At 35.9% G+C, this 20,146-nt stretch overlaps 1 protein-coding gene across 1 annotated transcript; it reads left to right on the top strand.

Annotated features, from left to right (window-relative positions):
• Positions 1-14,745: 14,745 nt before the first annotated feature.
• Positions 14,746-16,842, top strand: LOC131148329 (scarecrow-like protein 14). The gene has a single exon (XM_058098044.1). The coding sequence runs from the start codon at positions 14,746-14,748 to the stop codon at positions 16,840-16,842; it is 2,097 nt and encodes a 698-aa protein (XP_057954027.1).
• The last annotated feature ends 3,304 nt before the right edge of the window (positions 16,843-20,146 follow it).

The following is a 20,146-nucleotide window of genomic DNA, read 5'->3' as shown; positions in this document are numbered from 1 at the left end:
ACGCATAAGAATTTATTTCCTCATTTATCATTTTTTTTTAAAAAAATTAAATAATATCTTTTTTGAAAAAATAATTTTCGAAATGACACGTGGCAAATCTCGCTACTTGAAGTAGCGAGATTACGTCAGAGTCATTTCGAGAATTATTTTTCCAAAAAAGGTATTACTTAATATTTTTTTAAAAATGATAAATCAGGAAAAAACTCAAATTTTAAGTGTTTAAATAAACTTGAATAGGCTATTAAATTTAAATATTAATTTACTTTTATTGTTTGTTACCTAAAATTGAATGCGCCTTGTTTTCAATTTTAAACTTTTTAATTCTCAATGGTATAAATATTTGATAAAATTAATAAGTGATTATATAAATTAAAATCTAAATTTTAATAAAATAATATTTTTGACATATTTAATTAATAGATATTGATGGAATTGGTGTTTTCTCAAGAGGGGGGGTGAATAGGGTATTTAAAAAATTCTTCCTAAATTTAATCAAAACCACAATCAGTATTACGCAACCTACAATCTGTCTAAGCAATCCCAATTACCGAAAGTATTTAAAGCATGTATGTAGTATGAACAACACAATAAACAATTAAACATACATGGGCGCATTGTAAAGTGCAGAAATTAAATAAAGCGTAAGGGAGAGAGAACGACACAGTATTTGTTATCGAGATTCAGTCAATCCTTCCTACGTCCTCGCCTTAAACTAACAAGTAAGAGGATTCCTCTAGAACTGTAAGGAGATTAGGGCTATCACAGGGCGATTATGTGCATAAGATATTATAGAGGTTTAGCATGGCTGATGCAATACTGGTGTGTACATGTCTAGTGAATCATTTCAAGTTGTCTACTACAAATTGCCCAAGTACGGATGAGGAAATTCGGGATATGTCAAAGATCCCCTATGCTAATGTTGTGGGGAGTTTAATGTATGTCATGGTGTGTACGAGGCCATATTTAGCTTATGCGGTAAGCGTGGTAAGTAAGTTTCTCTCTAATGCAGAAAGACAGCATTGGGAGGTCATCAAATTGATACTCAGATATTTACGGGGTACATCGGGATATGACATCATATTCGGCAAACAACGGGGTTGTCCTTTAGTTATGAGGTTTGTAGATACTGATTATGTTGGAGATATAAATGACAGAAGGTCTATAACGGGATATGTGTTTACCCTTATAAAAGGACCGGTATGTTGGAGATCCATGGTACAGTCTCTGGTAGCATTATCCACTACTTAAGCGAAATATATGGTAGTTGCTGAAGCTACAAAGGAAGTCTTATGGCTTACCAGTTTAGTCAGAGAGCTGGGGTTACAACAAGATGGACTGGTGTTGTATTTTGATAGTTAGAGTGTCATTTACTTGGTGAAGAATCAAATATATCATGCTAGAACCAAGCATATTGATGTGAGGTCCCACAAGGTTCGGGAATTGATTGCTTCAGGTGAGCTTGTGTTAGAGAAAGTTCACACGTTTAAAAATGAAGTGGATATTCTGAAAAAATTAGTAACTTCTAAGAAGTTCAAGCATTACTTGGACTTACTCCATGTATCCAATTGATAGAAGGGAGACAAACCCAACCGAGCATTTCAAGTTCAAGATGGAGCAGTTAGATATGTTTTTTGGGATTCTCCTAAGGGGCGTATAATTGCCAAGGTGGAGATTGTTGTTTGTGGTGTGGCATTTATACTTCGGATTTCTTAAACAAAGAAGGAAGAAAAACATAAAGGGGCAACACAGCATGGACTCATTGATGAGTGCCCTGTGCTCATCGACGAGTAGATCCCGAGAGCAGAAAAAGCTTATAGTTCTGAAGATACCAAGAGCAAAAAATGGGCTCGTCGACGAATGTCTTGTTCTCTTCAACGAGTAGCTTCTATGGATCGTCGACAAATCCCCTATACTCATCCCCGAATGCACTTGGGCTGCGAGCACTTTTTTGAATTTTGAATTTGAACGTTGGGGTGGTTGGGTAATCGGAGGGAAACCTCTAAGAGACTGCTATATATGTCATTTTGGGCATGTATTAAGAGAGTGTGTGATTATTTGAGAAGTGTATTGTATACTTGGAAATTTCCTTAGTGAAATTCTTGTGTCATTACTTCCGTGGATGTAGGCTTTACTGACTCACGTAAATCTTGTTGTTGTTTTTTGTTGTTTATTATTTTCTGGTTGTGTTTCATTTACTTGTTGTATTTATTTCGTTGTGCATATTAATTATTCGATCCATATCAAAATAGAGGAGGAGTTATCGCAGATGCTTGAGAACATTTTTTTTATTTCGTGAGGGAGATCAGGCAGAGCAGACATGTGTCCCTGCTGATGAAGTTCAACAGAATGAAGCGAGCGAGCTATTGCTTCAAGATTGGCAGCCCTATGGATTTAAGTTGGGTTGGATTGTGTGAGGAAGAGGAGAAATAGAAAACGAGTCGTGGATTTGAGGGCTCTGGTTTTTCACTGTGCACAAGCCATTGACGCCAATGACAACACGACTGCAAATAAAATGTGGAAGGAGATTAGGCAATACTCTTCTCCTCTCAACAATGGATATCAAAGGACTGGCTATTACTTTGCAAATGCTCTTGAGGCATGCTTGACGGGCACTGGGATGCAAATTTTTAATGCATTGTCTGCCACGAGACCATCCCCTGCCGATATGTTGAAATGTTACGAGTCTCTTGTTTTTGTCTGTCTGTTTAGAAGGATCAGCTTGTATTTTGCAAACCAACATATTCTGGATGTGGCTAAGAAAGCCACCAAACTTCATATTATAGATTTCGGTGTCCAATTTGGATTTCAGTGGCCCATACGTGATCTCTTAACCAAAGTTGGAGGGCCTCCCAAGCGTCGCATTACAGAACTCAAGCAAGAGTTTTTTAGGCAAGATATAATGAATATAATAGCTTGTGAGGGTTTAGATAGAGTAATCAGACCTGAGAAATACAAGCATTGGCATGTGCAAAATAAGAAGGCTGGGTTTAGACAACTTCCACTAGATAGGGGAACTCATGAAAAGACTAAAGGCTAAAGTGATATCTAGTTACCACAAGGATTTTGTGATTGAGGGAGATGATCATTGGATACTCATGGGATGGTAAGGTCAAATTTTACAACCTCTCTCTCATTGGATTCCATACAAGTCTTGAAGACATTTTCATAGCTCAAATTTATTTGTTGATCTGTGAAATTCTTTCAAACTATAGTAAGTGTTGCCCCATGTTTGGTTGTTGGATTCTAAGAATGAAGATTCGAAAGAAATTGAGTATTTTCATGATGAAAACATTGTACTCACGTCTCATTGGCTAATTGGCTTGCTTGTCTAGAGAAATTCCTAATCTATGGAAGTGTTTCCATTGAGCTTACTCTGGGTCAACCCTTAATGCAACCAACAATCGCAACAACAAAAAGGACATACCGTTTCATATACTTTTGTATAAGGACAATTGAATTGGACAATCATACAGCAAAGTAAGTTATTTTTTATGGCATCTTAATATGGAAAGGCAACTCTTAGTAGTTTAGGAGCATTATAACAAGAAAGCCTACTATGCTCATCTTATTTCATGTTGCAGGTCTATGTACTATTCTTTTCCTATGTTTGGAAAGAACTTGGACTTGGATAAGATGTAATATAAAATTATATAGAAATTTATTCAAATCTACCCAAATTCAAATCCATAGTCCGAAATCTATGCTCCCAAACACAATGTTTGTGTTCTAATAAAAATTTAATATTTTATTAATTTTATTAGTTATTTCATGTTTAAGGAAAGATTAAAAAAAGTAGCATACCAACTTAATGTTGAAAGCAATTATTCATTTGGTATGAATAATTAATATCTAGATAACATGGGATGTCATAGCAAATCAACTTGTATATGCCATATATAGCATTAAAACTCTGAATGAAGTCATAATGTCTCCCCCCCCCCCCCCAATATAGTGGAGCCTAGCTTTCTTAATGCTGATATAATAACGTCACTAACTATAAAATTTTCAAAGAATGTGAGTTCATGAAACATTTTCAATTAATGCTAACATTTAAAAAAAGGTAAAAGACAGTTATTTCTCTTGAAATTTTATAAAAAGAAAGAAATATCGTTTGAGTTTTCAAAAACACCACAGACCTCCCTTGAGGTTTTAAAAATATCAAAGATCTCTCATAAGATTTGTTAAAAGGATAAAAACTTTCCCTAAAAATATATATCATTTTACAAAATACAGTGAGAGATTTGTGTCTTTGACAAAGGTTAGGAAAGATCCTTAAAATTCTAAAAATCTTAGGAGAGACTTTTAAAATTTTAAAAAACTCAGAGAAGTAATTATCTTTTTGATAAACCTCAGTGTCTTTTACCCTTAAAGCATGTCTAAAGAAACAAGTTAAGTTACTTGTAGGAACCGCATCATTAATTTTTACCATAATACTTACAATTGCATCTAATAGCCACAACACTCTACGCGAGCAAAGCTAGCAACAAACTTGATTAGAAAAAAAAAATCAAAATGAAATATTGAATGAAGGGGATGGGGGATATGAACATCAGTAGCAGAACTTATCATCTGAAAATTAGTCAATTAATTTATTGGAAGAAAAACAAAAATTAATCAATTAACTTTTTTATAACTTATATACCTCAGCACAAGAAATTACAACAATCCAAACTCCGATGTGGAAATTTGTAATATTTAGTGAAACAATAATTTTACAGTCAAACACAAAATATCTCAAGGGAAAATACAATTAACACTCCAGAAAATACCATAGAATAATTTTTCTCACATAATAAAATGATGAAAATGTCTGCTTGTTCATTTTTTTTTTTTAGTCTCTTTTCACTTGTAAAGTGGAAAATTAAAGAGTAAATTGATGATTTAATACTTTAAAAAATAAGTATTGTGGAACATTTTTGGAATTAATCTCTCATTTTGTATTCTTGTGGTTTCACGGAACTTCTCCAGCGAGCTGCTGCCCCTCCTGTGACTCCGGCTGTTTCACCGTTCCACTGCTCATGCACCTGCTTCTCCGGCGAGCTGCCATTCCCAATGGAAGTATTCTGGAAGTACCCTTGGCAGCCCTGGTCTTAGACTTATTCCAGCAAGCAAAAGAATTATTATCAGCAAATTGGGCTTTCGATTGTACTTACATTTGTGCTCTATTTTGGTTGGCTCTTGGAGCTTTGTTCTTAATATTTGGTGAGGCCTTTCATCTTGTTACATTTGCTATACACTTTTTTGTATTTTGTAAGACTTGTGCCTTTTGTACCCACTTTATACGAATTTTGGGGATAGTGGATTTGGACCGTCGTGTCCCGTGGACGTACCTTAATATTTGAGGGAACGACGTTAAATTTCTTGTGTCTCACTTTATTTAATTTTTTTGCATTACACCATTAATTTACTTGTGTGAATCACTCATTTTTCCCAACAAGTGCTATGAGAGTTTCTTTGGACTCGTTAGGATAGTGTAAATTATGGATGGTAATGTTGGTCGTATGATTAATTTCAATGGAAGCGATTGGGTAACATGGAAAACAAAAATGCAAGATCTTTTATTTTGCAAAGATTTGGGTCGACCTATTGAGGGTGATAGTCAAAGTCTCAAAACATGAATGATGATGAGTGAAATAGGTTTAATAGAAAAGTTGTTGGTATCATCCGTCAATGGATTGATGATAGTATTTTTCATCATGTATCTACCGAAACTTCAGCATATAAATTATGAAAAAAATTGGAGGGTTTTTATGATAGAAAGTCAGCTACAAATAAAGCTTTTATTTTTCAAAAATTGGTGAAGTTGAAATATAAAGATGGTGGTTTTATTACTGAGCATTTGAATGAGATGAAAAATATTATCAATCAACTTGCTACTATGAAAATAGTTTTTGATGACGAGTTGTAGGCCCTAATGCTTCGTAGCTTTTTGCCGGAAAGTTTGGAGACTTTGGTTGTGACAATTAGTAATTCGGCTATCGATGGAATTGTTAGTATGAACCGTGTAACTAACAGCTTGTTCAATGAAGAAATAAAAAGAAAATCGGTTAACTCTTCTCATTCAGAGGCACTTGTGACAAAAGACCAGGGGAGAGGTAAAAGTAAGAGTAGATCTCCTCATCGTAATGATAAATCAAGAGGTCGGTTTAGGTCAGTTTCAAAAAAAGATATTGAGTATTACTATTATCATAAGAAAGGGCATATGAAACAGGAGTGTAGAAAATTGAAATTTAAGGAGCAAAATAAAGAGAAGAATTTTTTTAAAAAAAAAGCATGAAGACACAACTTCAGTTGCATCTGATGGTGATCTTATGGTTTTTTGTGATGAAAATTGCATTAATTTGACAAGTCAAGAGACTAATTGGGTTATTGATTCCAGTGCGTCATTCCATGTCACTTCTCGGGAAGATTTCTTCACTTCCTATTCCAAATGAAGTTATGAAGTTGTTCGGATGGGAAATGAAGGTTTATAAAAAATTATTGGCATGGGAATTGTTTGCTTGGAAACAAATCTTGGATGCAAATTGGTGCTCAAAGATGTGAGATATGTACCCGACATTTAGCTAAATTTGATATCTACTGGAAAGCTTGATGATGAAGGTTTTGACAATCATTTTGATGATTGAAAATGGAAGCTCACAAAGGGTAATTTGGTGGTGATTAAAGGCAAGAAGACTAGTATTCTTTACATGATGCAAGGTAAAATTGGTAATGATGTTGTGAATGCAATTGAGAGTCACTCTTCCACCGATTTATGGTATAAGTAGATTGGGCACAAGAGTGAAAAAAGAATGCAACTTTTGTTCAAAAAGAAGCTTCCACCCGGGATGAAAAGTACCCCTCTTAAATCTTGTGTTCATTGTTTGGTCGGTAAGCAACATAAAACTCATTTTCGTACAAAGTTTGTTACTAAAAAAATCTAATGTTCTAGATTTGATACATTTTGATGTATATGGTCCTTTGAAATTTAAGTCTCATGGTGGTACACTTTATTTTTACTACTTTTATTGATGATTGTTCAAGAAAAATTTATGTTTACACTTTGAAAACTAAAGATAGTGTTTTAGATGTGTTTAAGCATTTTTAAGTCAAAGTTGAAAAGGAGACTGAAAAGAATGTGAATGTGTGCGCTCAGATAATGGTGTAGAGTACATTGGCCCATTTGATGCATATTGTTATAGCCAAGGCATTAGACATCAAAATACCATCAAGAAAACCCCTCAACAAAATAGAATTGTTGAAAGAATGAACCTCACCATAGTGGAGAGAATGAGATGTTCGCTCTCTTATGCGAAGTTTCCAAAATCATTTTGGAGTGAAGCAATGAGGACGACAATGGACTTGATTAATTTTTCTCCTTCAACTCCTCTACTTGGTGAAGTTCCCAAAAAAATTTGGAAAGGTAAGGATGTCACTTATGGTCACTTGAAAGTGTTTGATTTTCGAACATTTATTCACATTCTAAAAGATGAAAGATTCAAACTTGATGACAATACAAGACAATGTATTTTTCTTGACTATGGGTATGATGAATTTGGATATAGATTGTGGGATCAGGTTGACAAGAAAGTTGTTAGAAGCTGGGATGTTGTATTTTTTGAAGATCAAACAATTGAAGATTTTAGTACGGTTGAGCAACCACAATCTAATGGGAATGATTTTGTTGGCTTAGAGTCACCTTCTCCACCTTTGGCACATGATGAAAATTTGGAAGATGTTCATCTGCCTCTTGAAGATGTTGGAAATGATGAAATTCCTAGTGATGTTGAAGATGAAAATGAAAGGGAGCAACAAGTTCAAGAGCAAGCGCCATTGAGAAGGTATTCAAGAGAGCTAAGACTTTCAACTAAATATCCAAAAAGTGATTATGTTATTCTAACGGATCAAGGGGAGCCGAAAGCTATCAAGAAGTCATGAAGTATGAAAATAAAGTTTAATTGATGACGGCTATGCAAGAGGAAATGAAGTCTATAGTTGACAATCATACTTATGAATTGGTTAAACTTCCTAATGGAAAGAAAGTTTTGAAAGACAAATGGGTGTTTAGGTTGAAAAATGATGGAAAGAATCTTCGGTACAAGGCTATGCTTGGGGTAAAAGGCTTTGGTTAGAAAAAAGGAATTGACTTTGATGAAATATTCTCAGCGATTGTGAAGATGTCATCTATTAGGGTTGTTCTTGGCATGGCAGCAAACTTGAATTTAGAAGTCAAGCAACTAGAAGTAAAAACTGTTTTCTTACATGGTGACTTAGAAGAGGAAATTTACATGGAACAACCAAAAGGTTTCAAACAAAAAGGGAAAGAGAATTTAGTGTGCAAATTAAAGAAAAGTTTGTATGGGTTGAAGCAAGCACCATGGAGATGGTACAAGAAATTTGATTCTTTCATGATTGATCATGGTTACTCAAAAACCTCTTCGGATAATTGTGTGTCTGTGAAAAAAATTTCAGGTGCTACTTATATTATTCTTTACTCTATGTTGCTGATATGCTCATTGTAGGACAAGACTTCTCCAATATTGACAAGTTGAAGTTGGAGGTGAGCAAGTCTTTTGCTATGAAAAAAGCAAATTCTTGCATGAAAATTATTCGTGATCGTGAAAATGGGAAATTTTGGTTGTCTCAAGAAATGTACATTAAAAAAAGTGCTTGAGAGGTCAATATGGATAAAGCAAAACCCATTGGTTGCCCACCTGCTAGTCACTTCAAGTTTAGTACAAAACAAAGTCCTACAAGTGAGAAAGACACAGAAGAGATGAAGAAAATTTCTTATGCTTTGGTCGTTGGTTCTTTAATGAATGCAATGGTTTGCACAAGATTGGATTTAGCTCATGTCGTTGGAGTTGTTAGTCGATTTCTCTTTAATCTGGGAAAGGAGCACTGGTTAGCGGTAAAATGGATTCTCCAATATCTTGGAGGCACATCAAAGGTGAATTTGTGCTTTGGAAATGGTAAATCTCTGCTCCATGGATTCACGGATTTCGACGTGGCTAGTGATTTTGATTCTAGAGAATCAACTTTCGGTTATTTGATGACTTTTATAGGGGGAGATGTGCCATGACAGTTAAAATTACAAAAAAATTGTTGCTCTATCTATTACGGAATCTGAGTTTATTGTCATTACCGAAACTTGCAAAGAATTGTTTTGGTTGAAGAGATTTTTGAAAGAGTTGGGCATGAAACAAGAAAGGTATGTTCTTTATTGTGATAGTCAAAGTGCAATTCATTTGAGTAAGAATTCTGTAAGAATTGGTATATTCCCAAGAGGGGGGCGAATTGGGTATTAAAAAACTTTTTGGCCGATTTAAACATTTCGCCTATTCACCACAAATTATATCTCATTCAAAGTACAAGTGTGTATATAACATAATTTAAGTAGTGAAAAGAAGCACACATGTTTGCAGTATCTTATTTAAAATAAAAGGGTGTATGCAAATAGTTATGACAATATATATGAACTTGCATGCATGTGTGGAAAACTAAGTGCAAGAATTTAAATAAGAGAGAGAGAGAGAGAGAGAGAGAGAGAGGCACAAAGATTTGTTATCGAGGTTCGGCCAAATCAGCCTACGTCCTTGCCTTGACCATACCCCTTAAGGATTCCACTAACCCTACTTGCTTACAGGTGGAGTAGAAACCTGTTGACCTTATAGGTCACACCAGGTTTTAATAATGACAAATACTTGTTGTACTTGACGGCTATCTAAGGATATGTGCAGGTATATAATTGGCAAATCAAAATGATGGCACATGAAGTAGAGCTTAAAGACCCCGAAGACCATATTTGTGTTGTACTTTAAATTAATTTTATGTAATGCGGGTCTGCAACAGTAAATAAGAGAAAAATGGTATGTAATAATCAAATGCATTACATGCATGATATGATAGGTAAGCTCAAAGAGACCTGGAATGACCTTAGGACTCACATGCATGCATAAACATATGTGCTTGTATGAACAAGGTGAATGTATAAGGGAAATAGAACCAAAATGCATTAAAAAGGCATGTTCGGTTGACCGAACCGAAATGTATAAAAACATTCAGTCGACCAAACCGGTCAGAGGTCAACATTTTGACCATAGCACAGTTGACCATACCTTGCCAAGTTCATACAACTTGGTCGACCGAACTCCCACTAGGTCAACGTTTTGACTCCATAGTCGACCGACCATATTTATACGGGCAACGCTTTGGTCGACCGAACCCCCACGTGAGAGATTCCAGTTGCTCGGTCGACTGAACTTCATAGTTCAAAACATACTGGTCAACCGAAATGGGTAGATTTGAGAAAATCGCCTTTTAGACCCTTAGTCTGGTCGACCAAACTCTCAGTTCATTTTTTGTAGGGTCAGCTGAACTCTGTCACTTGATCAACCAGGAACCTCAAGTTCGGTCGACCGGTGCTCTTGGGTTGGACAAATTTTTTTACCGCGATTAAATTTTTTAAATAGGGTTAACTTTGCTAAAACGTTTTAAAACAATCTTAATAATACCCTCTGTGTCCTTGGCGATTATAATTTTGGGGTACTCTATGTATACCCCCTCATTTGAAAAGATAGCAACCAATTAGTAATATTGATTAGCAAAATTCTCTGAAATTCAAAAATCTCATATACTCATTTTGAAGTCTCCTACACTCACTCTTGCTATTTCTTATTACTAAAATCTCTTTGTAAATGTGTGCTTGAGTGTTCTTATCATTAAGCTATTACTCTCTCTTGCTTGGTTGATTGAGATCATTTTCTTTAAGAGCAAAGTTTTAAGTTTTTCCTAAGACACTTTATTGATAAGTCTTCCTTAGGAAAACTTCATTTGAGCTTTTGATTATTGCATTCTCATTGCAATAACTCAAAGATTTCACATTGCATTTTGATTGTTAAAAATATATTTCAAATCATCTTCAAATATCTCGTGTGGTTAACTTTAAGAAACATTTTCTAAGATATTTGTCCATGTGCTAAAATATCTTTGTAGCAAAATATCGTGTGATTGATTTTATCATCTTGAACACAAAGATCAATCGTTTTTATGAACTAAGTCTAAATATCTCTTTAGGTTTATATTTTTAGAAAAATATTTGTTGAGATATTTAAAGTGTGCCTAGGATCTTTTTTTGTACATTGTGATTGAAATCATTATTTTGACACAAAGATCATAACACTTACACTCTCACGCACTGATTGCAATATTTGTATAAATATTTGAGAGTAGACATTTAGATCACATCGAGCTTACTTCATCATATCATTCGGTGGTGCATTGATTAGATTGGTACATAATCTGGTTAGATAAGAAGCATACTTGTTGTACGCAAATTTATTGAGAAATATGTTGTATTCCAGGCATGGCCTCAGGGGGCGGTAATTCAGCCTGGCAAGGATTGGTTGTAAAGGTTAAGGTCAACCCTACGCTAATTGATCTGGTTGTTTAGGTGCTGTGCTCCACTCGTTAAGTAAGCCTTATAGTGGTAATCCTTGTGCTTGTTAGCCAAGGCACGGACGTAGACAGTTTTCCTAATCTCAATAATATTTCCTGGTGTCATCTCTTATTTACTGCTTTCTGATGCATGCTTGGTTAATTTTATTGTGCAATTTATTTTCTACAGCATATTTAAATTAATTTAATTTATTTGCATTAGATTGACCATAAGGTTGTGAAATACTGTTGTTAAGGGATTTACCTAGGGTATTAATTTTGAAAATACCAATTCATCCCCACTCTTGGGTTAACGATAAAGCTAACAAAACCGTTTACAACCTCCTCTCCTTACTGGGTGAAGAATACCCCAGGTCACATTACAGGGCTGACGCCAACCTACACATCTCTCCTTACGAGGCGAGAAATACCCCAACTCAATTATTAGCTTGAGTTGAGCTGGTCTCCCTTACGGGGCGGAGACTCCCCAGTTCAATTACAGGTTGAACCCAATAGATCTCCCTTACGGGGCAAAGACTCCCCAGTTCAATTAACGAGCTGAACCCAACCGGTACATTAAAAATCATTTTGTACATTAAATATGCTTCTAAGAATATAAGTAGAGATGTACACATTAAGACTCTACAATGCACTCTCTAATGATATAAAATTTGCTTAGTAGAGTAAGGGTGTTTTTCAAAATGATTTTGCAATCCTTGAAAATGATTTATACGATATGCACATCAAAGATTTATATGATCTTTGATTTCAAAAATGAAATATGCAATAAGTGTTTTCAAAGATCTTTAAACCCTCAAGATATTTTCCCAAGTAAAGATATTAAAAATGAGTTCACGGGAAACTAGGGTTTTTAGCTCAAAAGATTTTTGCATTGAAAACACAATATTAGCTTTGGGAATCTTGCAATGGATAAGCAAAGATCCTAAGCTATGTAAAGATTTCTCCCAAGAATATTTATCAAGAAAAAAACATATTTGAGAAATTATAATCTTACTCTCAACATTGATTTTGAAACGAATGAATGAAATGAGAGTAAGTACTTTTGAAAAACAAAATTCCAAAACAAAAATGAAAGTTCTCTTTCAAAAGATTTTCCAAAGAGTAATAAAGAGAGTTGAGAGAGTATAAAAATTTACCTCATAAAGATTTTTGCAATGAAAAAGTAGTTGGCGGAACTTTGATTAAGTAAAAAATTTGAGAGAAAAATTTTGTTAATCAAAGTTACTAATTAAACAAATGGAAGGGGTATTTATAGTTTTTTGTGAAAAATATGATCATTGGGGACACGCTCCTCATTTTCAAAAATATTTAATTAAAATTAAAACATGATTAGCACTGAAAAATTAACCCAACCTGAGAGGTTCGGTTTGCTGACCTTTAGGGTCGGTCGACCGAACACACACAACCATTTTGAGTTTTGAAATAGGTTTGGTTAGCTGTGGGAATGACCGGTTGGTTGAGCAAGGCAATTTTCCAAGCTTTCGTAGGTTCGACAGCTCAATATTAAGGCCAGTCTGCCGATTCTTGAGGGTGGGTCGCCTGGGTCTTTTTTAAGCTTAGAGGACGGTTTGGCTGGGGCAAGGAGAAAGGTCAAACTTCATTAGTCGGTCGACCATGGAAGTTATGTTCAAATTAAGGATGGCCAGTCAAGGCTTTAGTCAACTATTTGACTTCTGGCCTATAGAGCGGTCGATCGACCATGGTGATTTAAACATCAATGGGTCGGTCTATCGGGGCTATTTAATTAACCAAAAAATCAAACGTTAGTCAACCGAAAGTCGATCGAAGTCTTTCTTAAATTCATTTTAGCCCTAATTTTTTACCTTAACCAATTAGTTATTAAGAAAAAGTTTTTCTGTGAAAAGTGTTGGTCCCTAGGGTCTGTGTATAACCTTTGATTCCCTACGTTAAGTCTATGGTGCTATCTGAGCATTCAAATCATATCATGCAGATACTTACATTATTACAAACCAAATAATAAAAATTAAATGCAATTACAAATGAAAATATTTGTCTTCATCTTCTTCTTCTTCTTTTGATCTATTGTTCTTCATGGAATGCGCCAGATGATGTGGTCTTTAAGTCTTCGGGCTTCCATCATTAGTCCCCTTATGTGTGTGTTGAATTATAACATGTTCAAACACTTAAAAACACACATAAGAAACTTGTACTTTGTCAGCATCAAAATAGGGATCGGACTCAAAAAGTCAACAAATTTTATCTTCCATTTAAGGTCAAAACATATTGATGTTAGATGTCATTGGATTTTGGGATGTGTTGGATAAGAAATTGTTCCAACTTGACAAAATTCACAACCAATGATAATGGTTCAGATATGATGACCAAAACATTGCCTAGAAACAAGCATGTGAAGTGTCGAGTTTTGATCAGATTGGTGGAGTCGTCCCCATAAGTCGAGAGGGGGAGATTTGTTGGGTGTCCCTCCTTGTGGGGCCCAAGTCTTGGAAAATGTGTTTCAATTTGCTGTTGTTTTTTGTTGGCTTCTCTAAGAAGCTGGGTCGGAGCTTGTTTGGAATTTATCTATCATTTTTGTATTCTGGTGGTTTCATGAAACTTCTCCAGCGAGCTGCTGCCTCTCTTGTGGCTTTGGCTGTTTCACGGCGCCACTGCTCATACGCTTGCTTCTTTGGCGAGCTACCATTCCCAGTGGAGTATTCTGGAAGTACCTTTAACAACCCTTGGTCTTAGGCTTATTCCTACAAGCAAATGAATTATTATAAGCAAATTGGGCTTTCGGTTGACTCTATTTTAGTTGGCTCTTAGAGATTTGTTCTTAATATTTGGTGAGATCTTTCATCTTGTTACATCTGTTATACACTTTTGTGTATTTTGTAAGGCTTGTGCTTTTTGTACCCACTTTGTACGAACTTTGGTGATAGTGCATTTGGATCGATGTGTCCCATGAGCGTAACTCAATATTTGAGGAACAACGCTACATTTCTTGTGTCTGACTTATTAATTTACTCATTCTTCCCGAAATAAGTGCAGACTTAATAAAATTTTCTTCACACCTTTGACAAGCTCGGTCTTGGGGAACAAAAAGTCGCTTCATATAACATATTTTACCTCATTTCTCTCTGTCTTCCTCCTTTTCCCCCTCCTGGTTTCTCCTTAGTTTCTCCATTAAATAGTAACCCCAGCCTCTTCAACTTTCACTTCTCCCGCATCTACGCCGGTTCTTCTTATATATATCAGTTTTGAAGCCCATCTTATACAGTTTTTTATGGTGGGGTTTCTGAAACTTATTCCATCTCGAAGAAATTAAACTCCTTTGATCTCAATTAGTTCATGGATTTCCCTTCTCTTCCACCTGATCAGCAGGAGCCAGCTGATTGCTTGGCTCCGCCTTCCATGGTGAATCAACCCGAAGGAGACTCTGCCAATCGGCAACATTTTCCTGATACCATTTACAACGAAATGGCAGAGCTGCTCATGGAGGAGGACATGGCGGAAATATTCATCGACCCATTGGCTCTCCGAGTCGCCGAGGAATCATTGTACGAAGTTCTGGGTAAGCAGTATCCTCCTTCACCCGAAAAGCCCACGCCTTTCTGCAGTGTTCGTACTAGCAACTCTGTTCTTCACTCCACTTCGGCATCCACCTCAAAAATGCCCATCAGTGGGAGCTCTGCGGCTGCGCCTATGGACCCTTATGTAAGTTCAACACCTTCATCTTCAAATCCTTTTATTATCCAGAACGAGTCCGTATTTATGTTTCAAAGAGGGGTACAGGAAGCTAGTACGTTCCTTCCAAACATTGATTTGGAAAAGTCTAAGGGCACGTGGCTTAGAAAGTGCAAGGGCGGCGACGCCGGCGAGCCGGAGGCGAAGAATGATCACGAGTCATTGAGAGATGATGAGTCCATAATGTTGTTTAGGAGAGGGGTTGAGGAAGCTGGTAAATTCCTTCCAGTTATTGATTTGGGCAACTATAACTCTGCTCTGCCGCCAGGATCCAAGGAGCTCGACGGTGGAACGGGGAAGAATAATCATGACAGGGAGGAAACAGATGCAGAAGAAGGAGGGAGGAGTAACAAGCAGCTGGCGGTTCGTGCGGAAGAGGAGGAGTTGTCGGAGATGCTCGAAAAAGTTTTTCTCTTTCCTGAGGAAGATAAGGAGCAGCAGGCGTGTACTGCTGCTCATGAAGTTCAGCAGAATGGACAAAACATGTTGTTGCTTCAGAATAAGCAACCATGTGGCTTTAAGGTTGGGGTACTTGCGAGGAAAAGGAGAAGTACAGAAGTGGTGGATTTGAAGGCTCTTCTTTTTCTTTGTGCCCGGGCCATAAATAGTACTGATTGGAAGGCTGCACATGAAATGTTGAAGGAGATTAGGCAGTACTCTTCTCCTTTTGGGGATGGAACTCAAAGGATTAGCCATTATTTTGCCGATGGTATTGAGGCACGATTGGCGGGAGTTGGGAATCAAATTTATAGTACCTGGTATTCTAAGACACCCTCGCCTGACGCTATGTTGAAATCCTATGCGACATTTGCCTCGGCCTGCCCATTCACAAGGATTAGTTTATATTTTGGGAACCATAACATTTTGGGTGTGACTAAGGGAGCAACAAAGATTCACATCATAGATTTTGGTATTCAATTTGGATTCCAATGGCCCATCATTGTGCGCGATCTCTTAGCAAGAGTTGGTGGGCCTCCCAAACTTCGCATTACAGGACTTGAGATCCCTCTCCCTAGACTTTGGAGGGCACAAAAAGTTGGGGAGATGGGACATCGTATGGCAAAGTATTTTAAGCGCTTTAATATTCCATTTGAGTACAATGCTATCGATAAGAAATGGGATACTATTCAAATTGAAGACCTTAAGATTGATAAAGACGAGGTCATTGCTGTAAATTGCCTATTCCAATTTGAGAGTAAGCTACTTGATGACACAATTGCCCCACAGAGTCCAAGGAACATTGTTCTAAACTTAATCAAGAAGATGAATCCTAATATATTTATCTATGGTGTTAAAAATGGGTTGTTCAATGACCCTTTCTTTCTCACTCGATTTCAAAAAGCATTCCACTACTACTCGACATTGTTTGATATGATGGATTCTACCTTACCCCGCGAAAATCCAGGAAGGATGATGTTTGAGCAAGATATTTTTAGGCGTGATGTTATGAATATTATAGCATGTGAAGGTTTAGAAAGAGTTGTAAGGCCTGAAACATACAAGTATTGGCATGCTCGAAATTTGAAGGTTGGGTTTAGGCCGCTTCCGCTAAATAGGGAACTCATGAAGACATTAAAGGAAAAGGTAATATCTAGCTACCACAAGGATTTTGTGATTGAGAAAAATGACCATTGGATGCTATTGGGATGGAAAGGTCAAATTTTACTAGCTCTCTCTTGTTGGGTTCTAAAGGAACCCTAGGGCATTTTTATATTGCATAACTATTGAACTACAAAATTGTTTTCAAAGCTATACCTCATGTTTCATCACCGTGCTTTAAGAATGAAAATTTGAAGCAAAATGTATGCACTTTTCATCATGAAGGAAATTGCAATTATATTTCACTAGCTAATTGGCTTATTTTTTCAGATTTTTTTGCTGATATATATATATTTATTTTGGTTTCTTTCACATGTATTTCGCTAGACATGATAACTAAAAATTTGTCCGCATTTTTTTTTTAGTTTTTTAATTTTAAATAAATAACTAGCTACTCTACAAATTTATGTTGATTGTTAGGCATATTCAAGGGTTAGCTAATGTTAAGCCAACAAGTGCACTCACCCCCACCAAAATTGTAAATGATAAAGACTATTCTAAAAAGAGTAACATTATTAATTCGATTGAATAATGTTAGAAAATTATTCTAAATTATTTTTTGAGTGACATTGCATATTTGATACTTTCACATTAATTAAAGGTATGAAACTCAAATTTTTGACAATTTACCTTTGACTATTCATGTTTTGCTTAGTTTCAGGAATTTTGTCATCTACCATTAGTGTGAGACCACATGCAAGATTGCTTTAGTATTTTCGAGAAAATGTTGTCAGCACAACTCATTATATTATCCATAAGCAACCTTTTATAAAGTTGGATGGTAAAGTAGCCAAAAAGGTTTGTACAAGTCATGAGGTTAATTAATCTACATAATGAATTCAAGAAGGCTTGAAAGAGTTTCAAGTGAAGATTCAGAAACTCTAAGAAGTAGTAAGAGTTAGATGCTCAAGGAATAACAAAACAAAGGACTAGGATCAAAGAAGAGTTGAAGAACTAACATTGGATCTAAAGATTAGAGGAGTTGAAGATTAAGGTTGGTTTTTCATTTCAAATTTTTGTTTAATTCTACTTTAAATTATCCAAAATTGAAATTATGTAATCTAATTGTAGTATCAAGGTCAAGATTTGTGTTAGCTTTGGTGTAATCCCAAGATGAGGGGGGAATTTTATCCCTTAGGTCAATCCTACTAACAACAGTATATTATACAAGCCTAAGGTCAATCTAGTGCATGTAAAATAAATCAATGTAAATTTACAGTGGAATTTAAATTGCAATAGAAATTTAAACAAGCATGCACAATAAAGCGGTAAAGGAGACAACACCAGAAATGGTATCGAGGTTCAGCGAACTGCCTATGTCCCCGCCTTGGCTAACAAGTACAAGGATTACCATTGTAAGCTCACTTAACGGGTGGAGCGGTACCTAAACAACCAGATAAATTAGCACAGGGCTGACCTCAACCTTTACAACCAGGTCAAATTAACACAAGGCTGACTTCAACCTTTAACAACCAATCCTTATCGGGCTGGATTACCACCCCCCTCGAACCACGCCTAGAATACAACAGAATTTCTCAACAAATTTTTGTACAACAAATATGCTCTTAACTAAACAGATTATGTATCAATCTAATCAATACACCACCGAATGATATGATAAGATAAGCTCAATGTGGTCTTAATATCTACTATCGTTTTATGCAATTAATGTAATCAGTATGTGAGAGTGTAAGTAATAGGATCTTTATGTCAAAATAATATTCTCAATCACAATGCACCAGCAAAGATCACATCCACACTTCAAATATCTCAATAAATATTTTTCTCAAGATAAATCACAAGATATATTCAACAATGGTTTGTAAAAATTTATTTGATCTTTGTATTAAGAAAATAATCTCAATCACAAGATATAGTAGCAAAGATCACAAGCCCTCAACACAATATCTCAAAATGTATTTCTCAAATATATAACACAAGAGATATTTGAAAATGATTTGTAAAATATTTTTAGCAGTCAAAAATCCAATGTGAACCATCTTGAGTTATGCAATGACGATTTGTAAAACTCAAAGGCTCAATAAAGTATTCGTAAGGAAGACTTATTAACAAAGTCTCCTAAGGAAACTTGAAGCTTTGCTCTTTAATAAAATAACCTCAATCAGTCAATAACAAGAGAGAGAGCTTAAGCCTTTGAGATGAACACTCAGGCACACTAACATAGAGATTTAAGCAATAAAATCGAGTAAGAAGAGTGAGTGAATGAGGAGAGGCTTAAAACGGAGTAAATCTTTTTTAAAAATGGACAAAAAAAACTATTTAGGAGGATTGTTGCAAATGAAAGGGTATATATAGAATTCCCTAAAATTATATATGTTTAAGACATATTAGTCATTTTAGGAAAATTTTAACTGAGGTTAGTAAAAATAAAAACATTTTTAATCTCGGTAAAATTTGTCAACCCGAGAGCACCGGTCGACCGAACTTAAGGTTCGGTTGACCAAGTAACATAGTTTCGATCGACCTCTAAAAAATTGAACTGAGAGTTCGGTCGACCATACTGAGGGTCTTAAAGGCGATTTTCCAATTTCGCACGGTTTGGTCGATGAGGTGAAATTTGTACTCAATGGTTTGGTCGACCATGGCTTTGAGGTTTCTCACGTGGGGGTTCAGTGGACGAAGGCGTTGCCCATATATTTCTGGTCGGTCGACTGAGCGGTCAACTTGTTAACCCAGGGAAGTTCGATCGACCAGGAAGTTGGAGAACATTTTTGGTCGGTCGACTGAAGGGTCAAATTTATTGACCCGGTGGAGGTTCAGTCGATCGAAACTCTCAGTGTAACTAAGTTTGGTCGACCAAACATGCCATCCTTGGGCATTTCTGTCCTATTCCAATTATAATGTTGTCTCTATACATATAATGATTAATTTTAAGGCAATAATTAAACATTTTCCATGAATAATCGTGTCTATGGCCAGTAAGGGATTTAGCGCCAACCGAAAAAAATTTGGCGTCGCGATCTTTGATCACCGAATAATGCCCTAGGTATTTGGTCCCTATGGTTCATTTTGAATTATCTAGGCATCATGCATGGAAGGCATTTGATTATTACAGACCAATTCAATTAAACTATACAGACCAAATGAGAATTGAATTTTACAAGACAACATGAAATAGTTTTAAGGGTCTTAGGGTTCGAGTTCTTGTGCAACAACTTGATTTGCAAATAATACACTGCACACAAACTAGATAGGCATACAAATATAACAAGTATTTGTCATATCAAAACGGGGTGTTCATATTGAGGTTAACTCTCCCTGGTTTTATGATAACAAATACACAGGCAAAAAATGGGTATAGCCTAGGAAAGGTTCCCCTGACAAGAGCATTATGTCAACGTTTGTCCAATACAAACCTCATAGTTTCTTGCTTGTTACTTGAGGC

This window comes from Malania oleifera, chromosome 2, assembly GCF_029873635.1.
Source record: "Malania oleifera isolate guangnan ecotype guangnan chromosome 2, ASM2987363v1, whole genome shotgun sequence".
Classification (NCBI taxonomy): Eukaryota; Viridiplantae; Streptophyta; class Magnoliopsida; order Santalales; family Ximeniaceae; genus Malania; species Malania oleifera.
The sequence above is the reverse complement of the archived record's forward strand: the minus strand, read 5'-3'. Positions and strand labels throughout refer to the sequence as shown.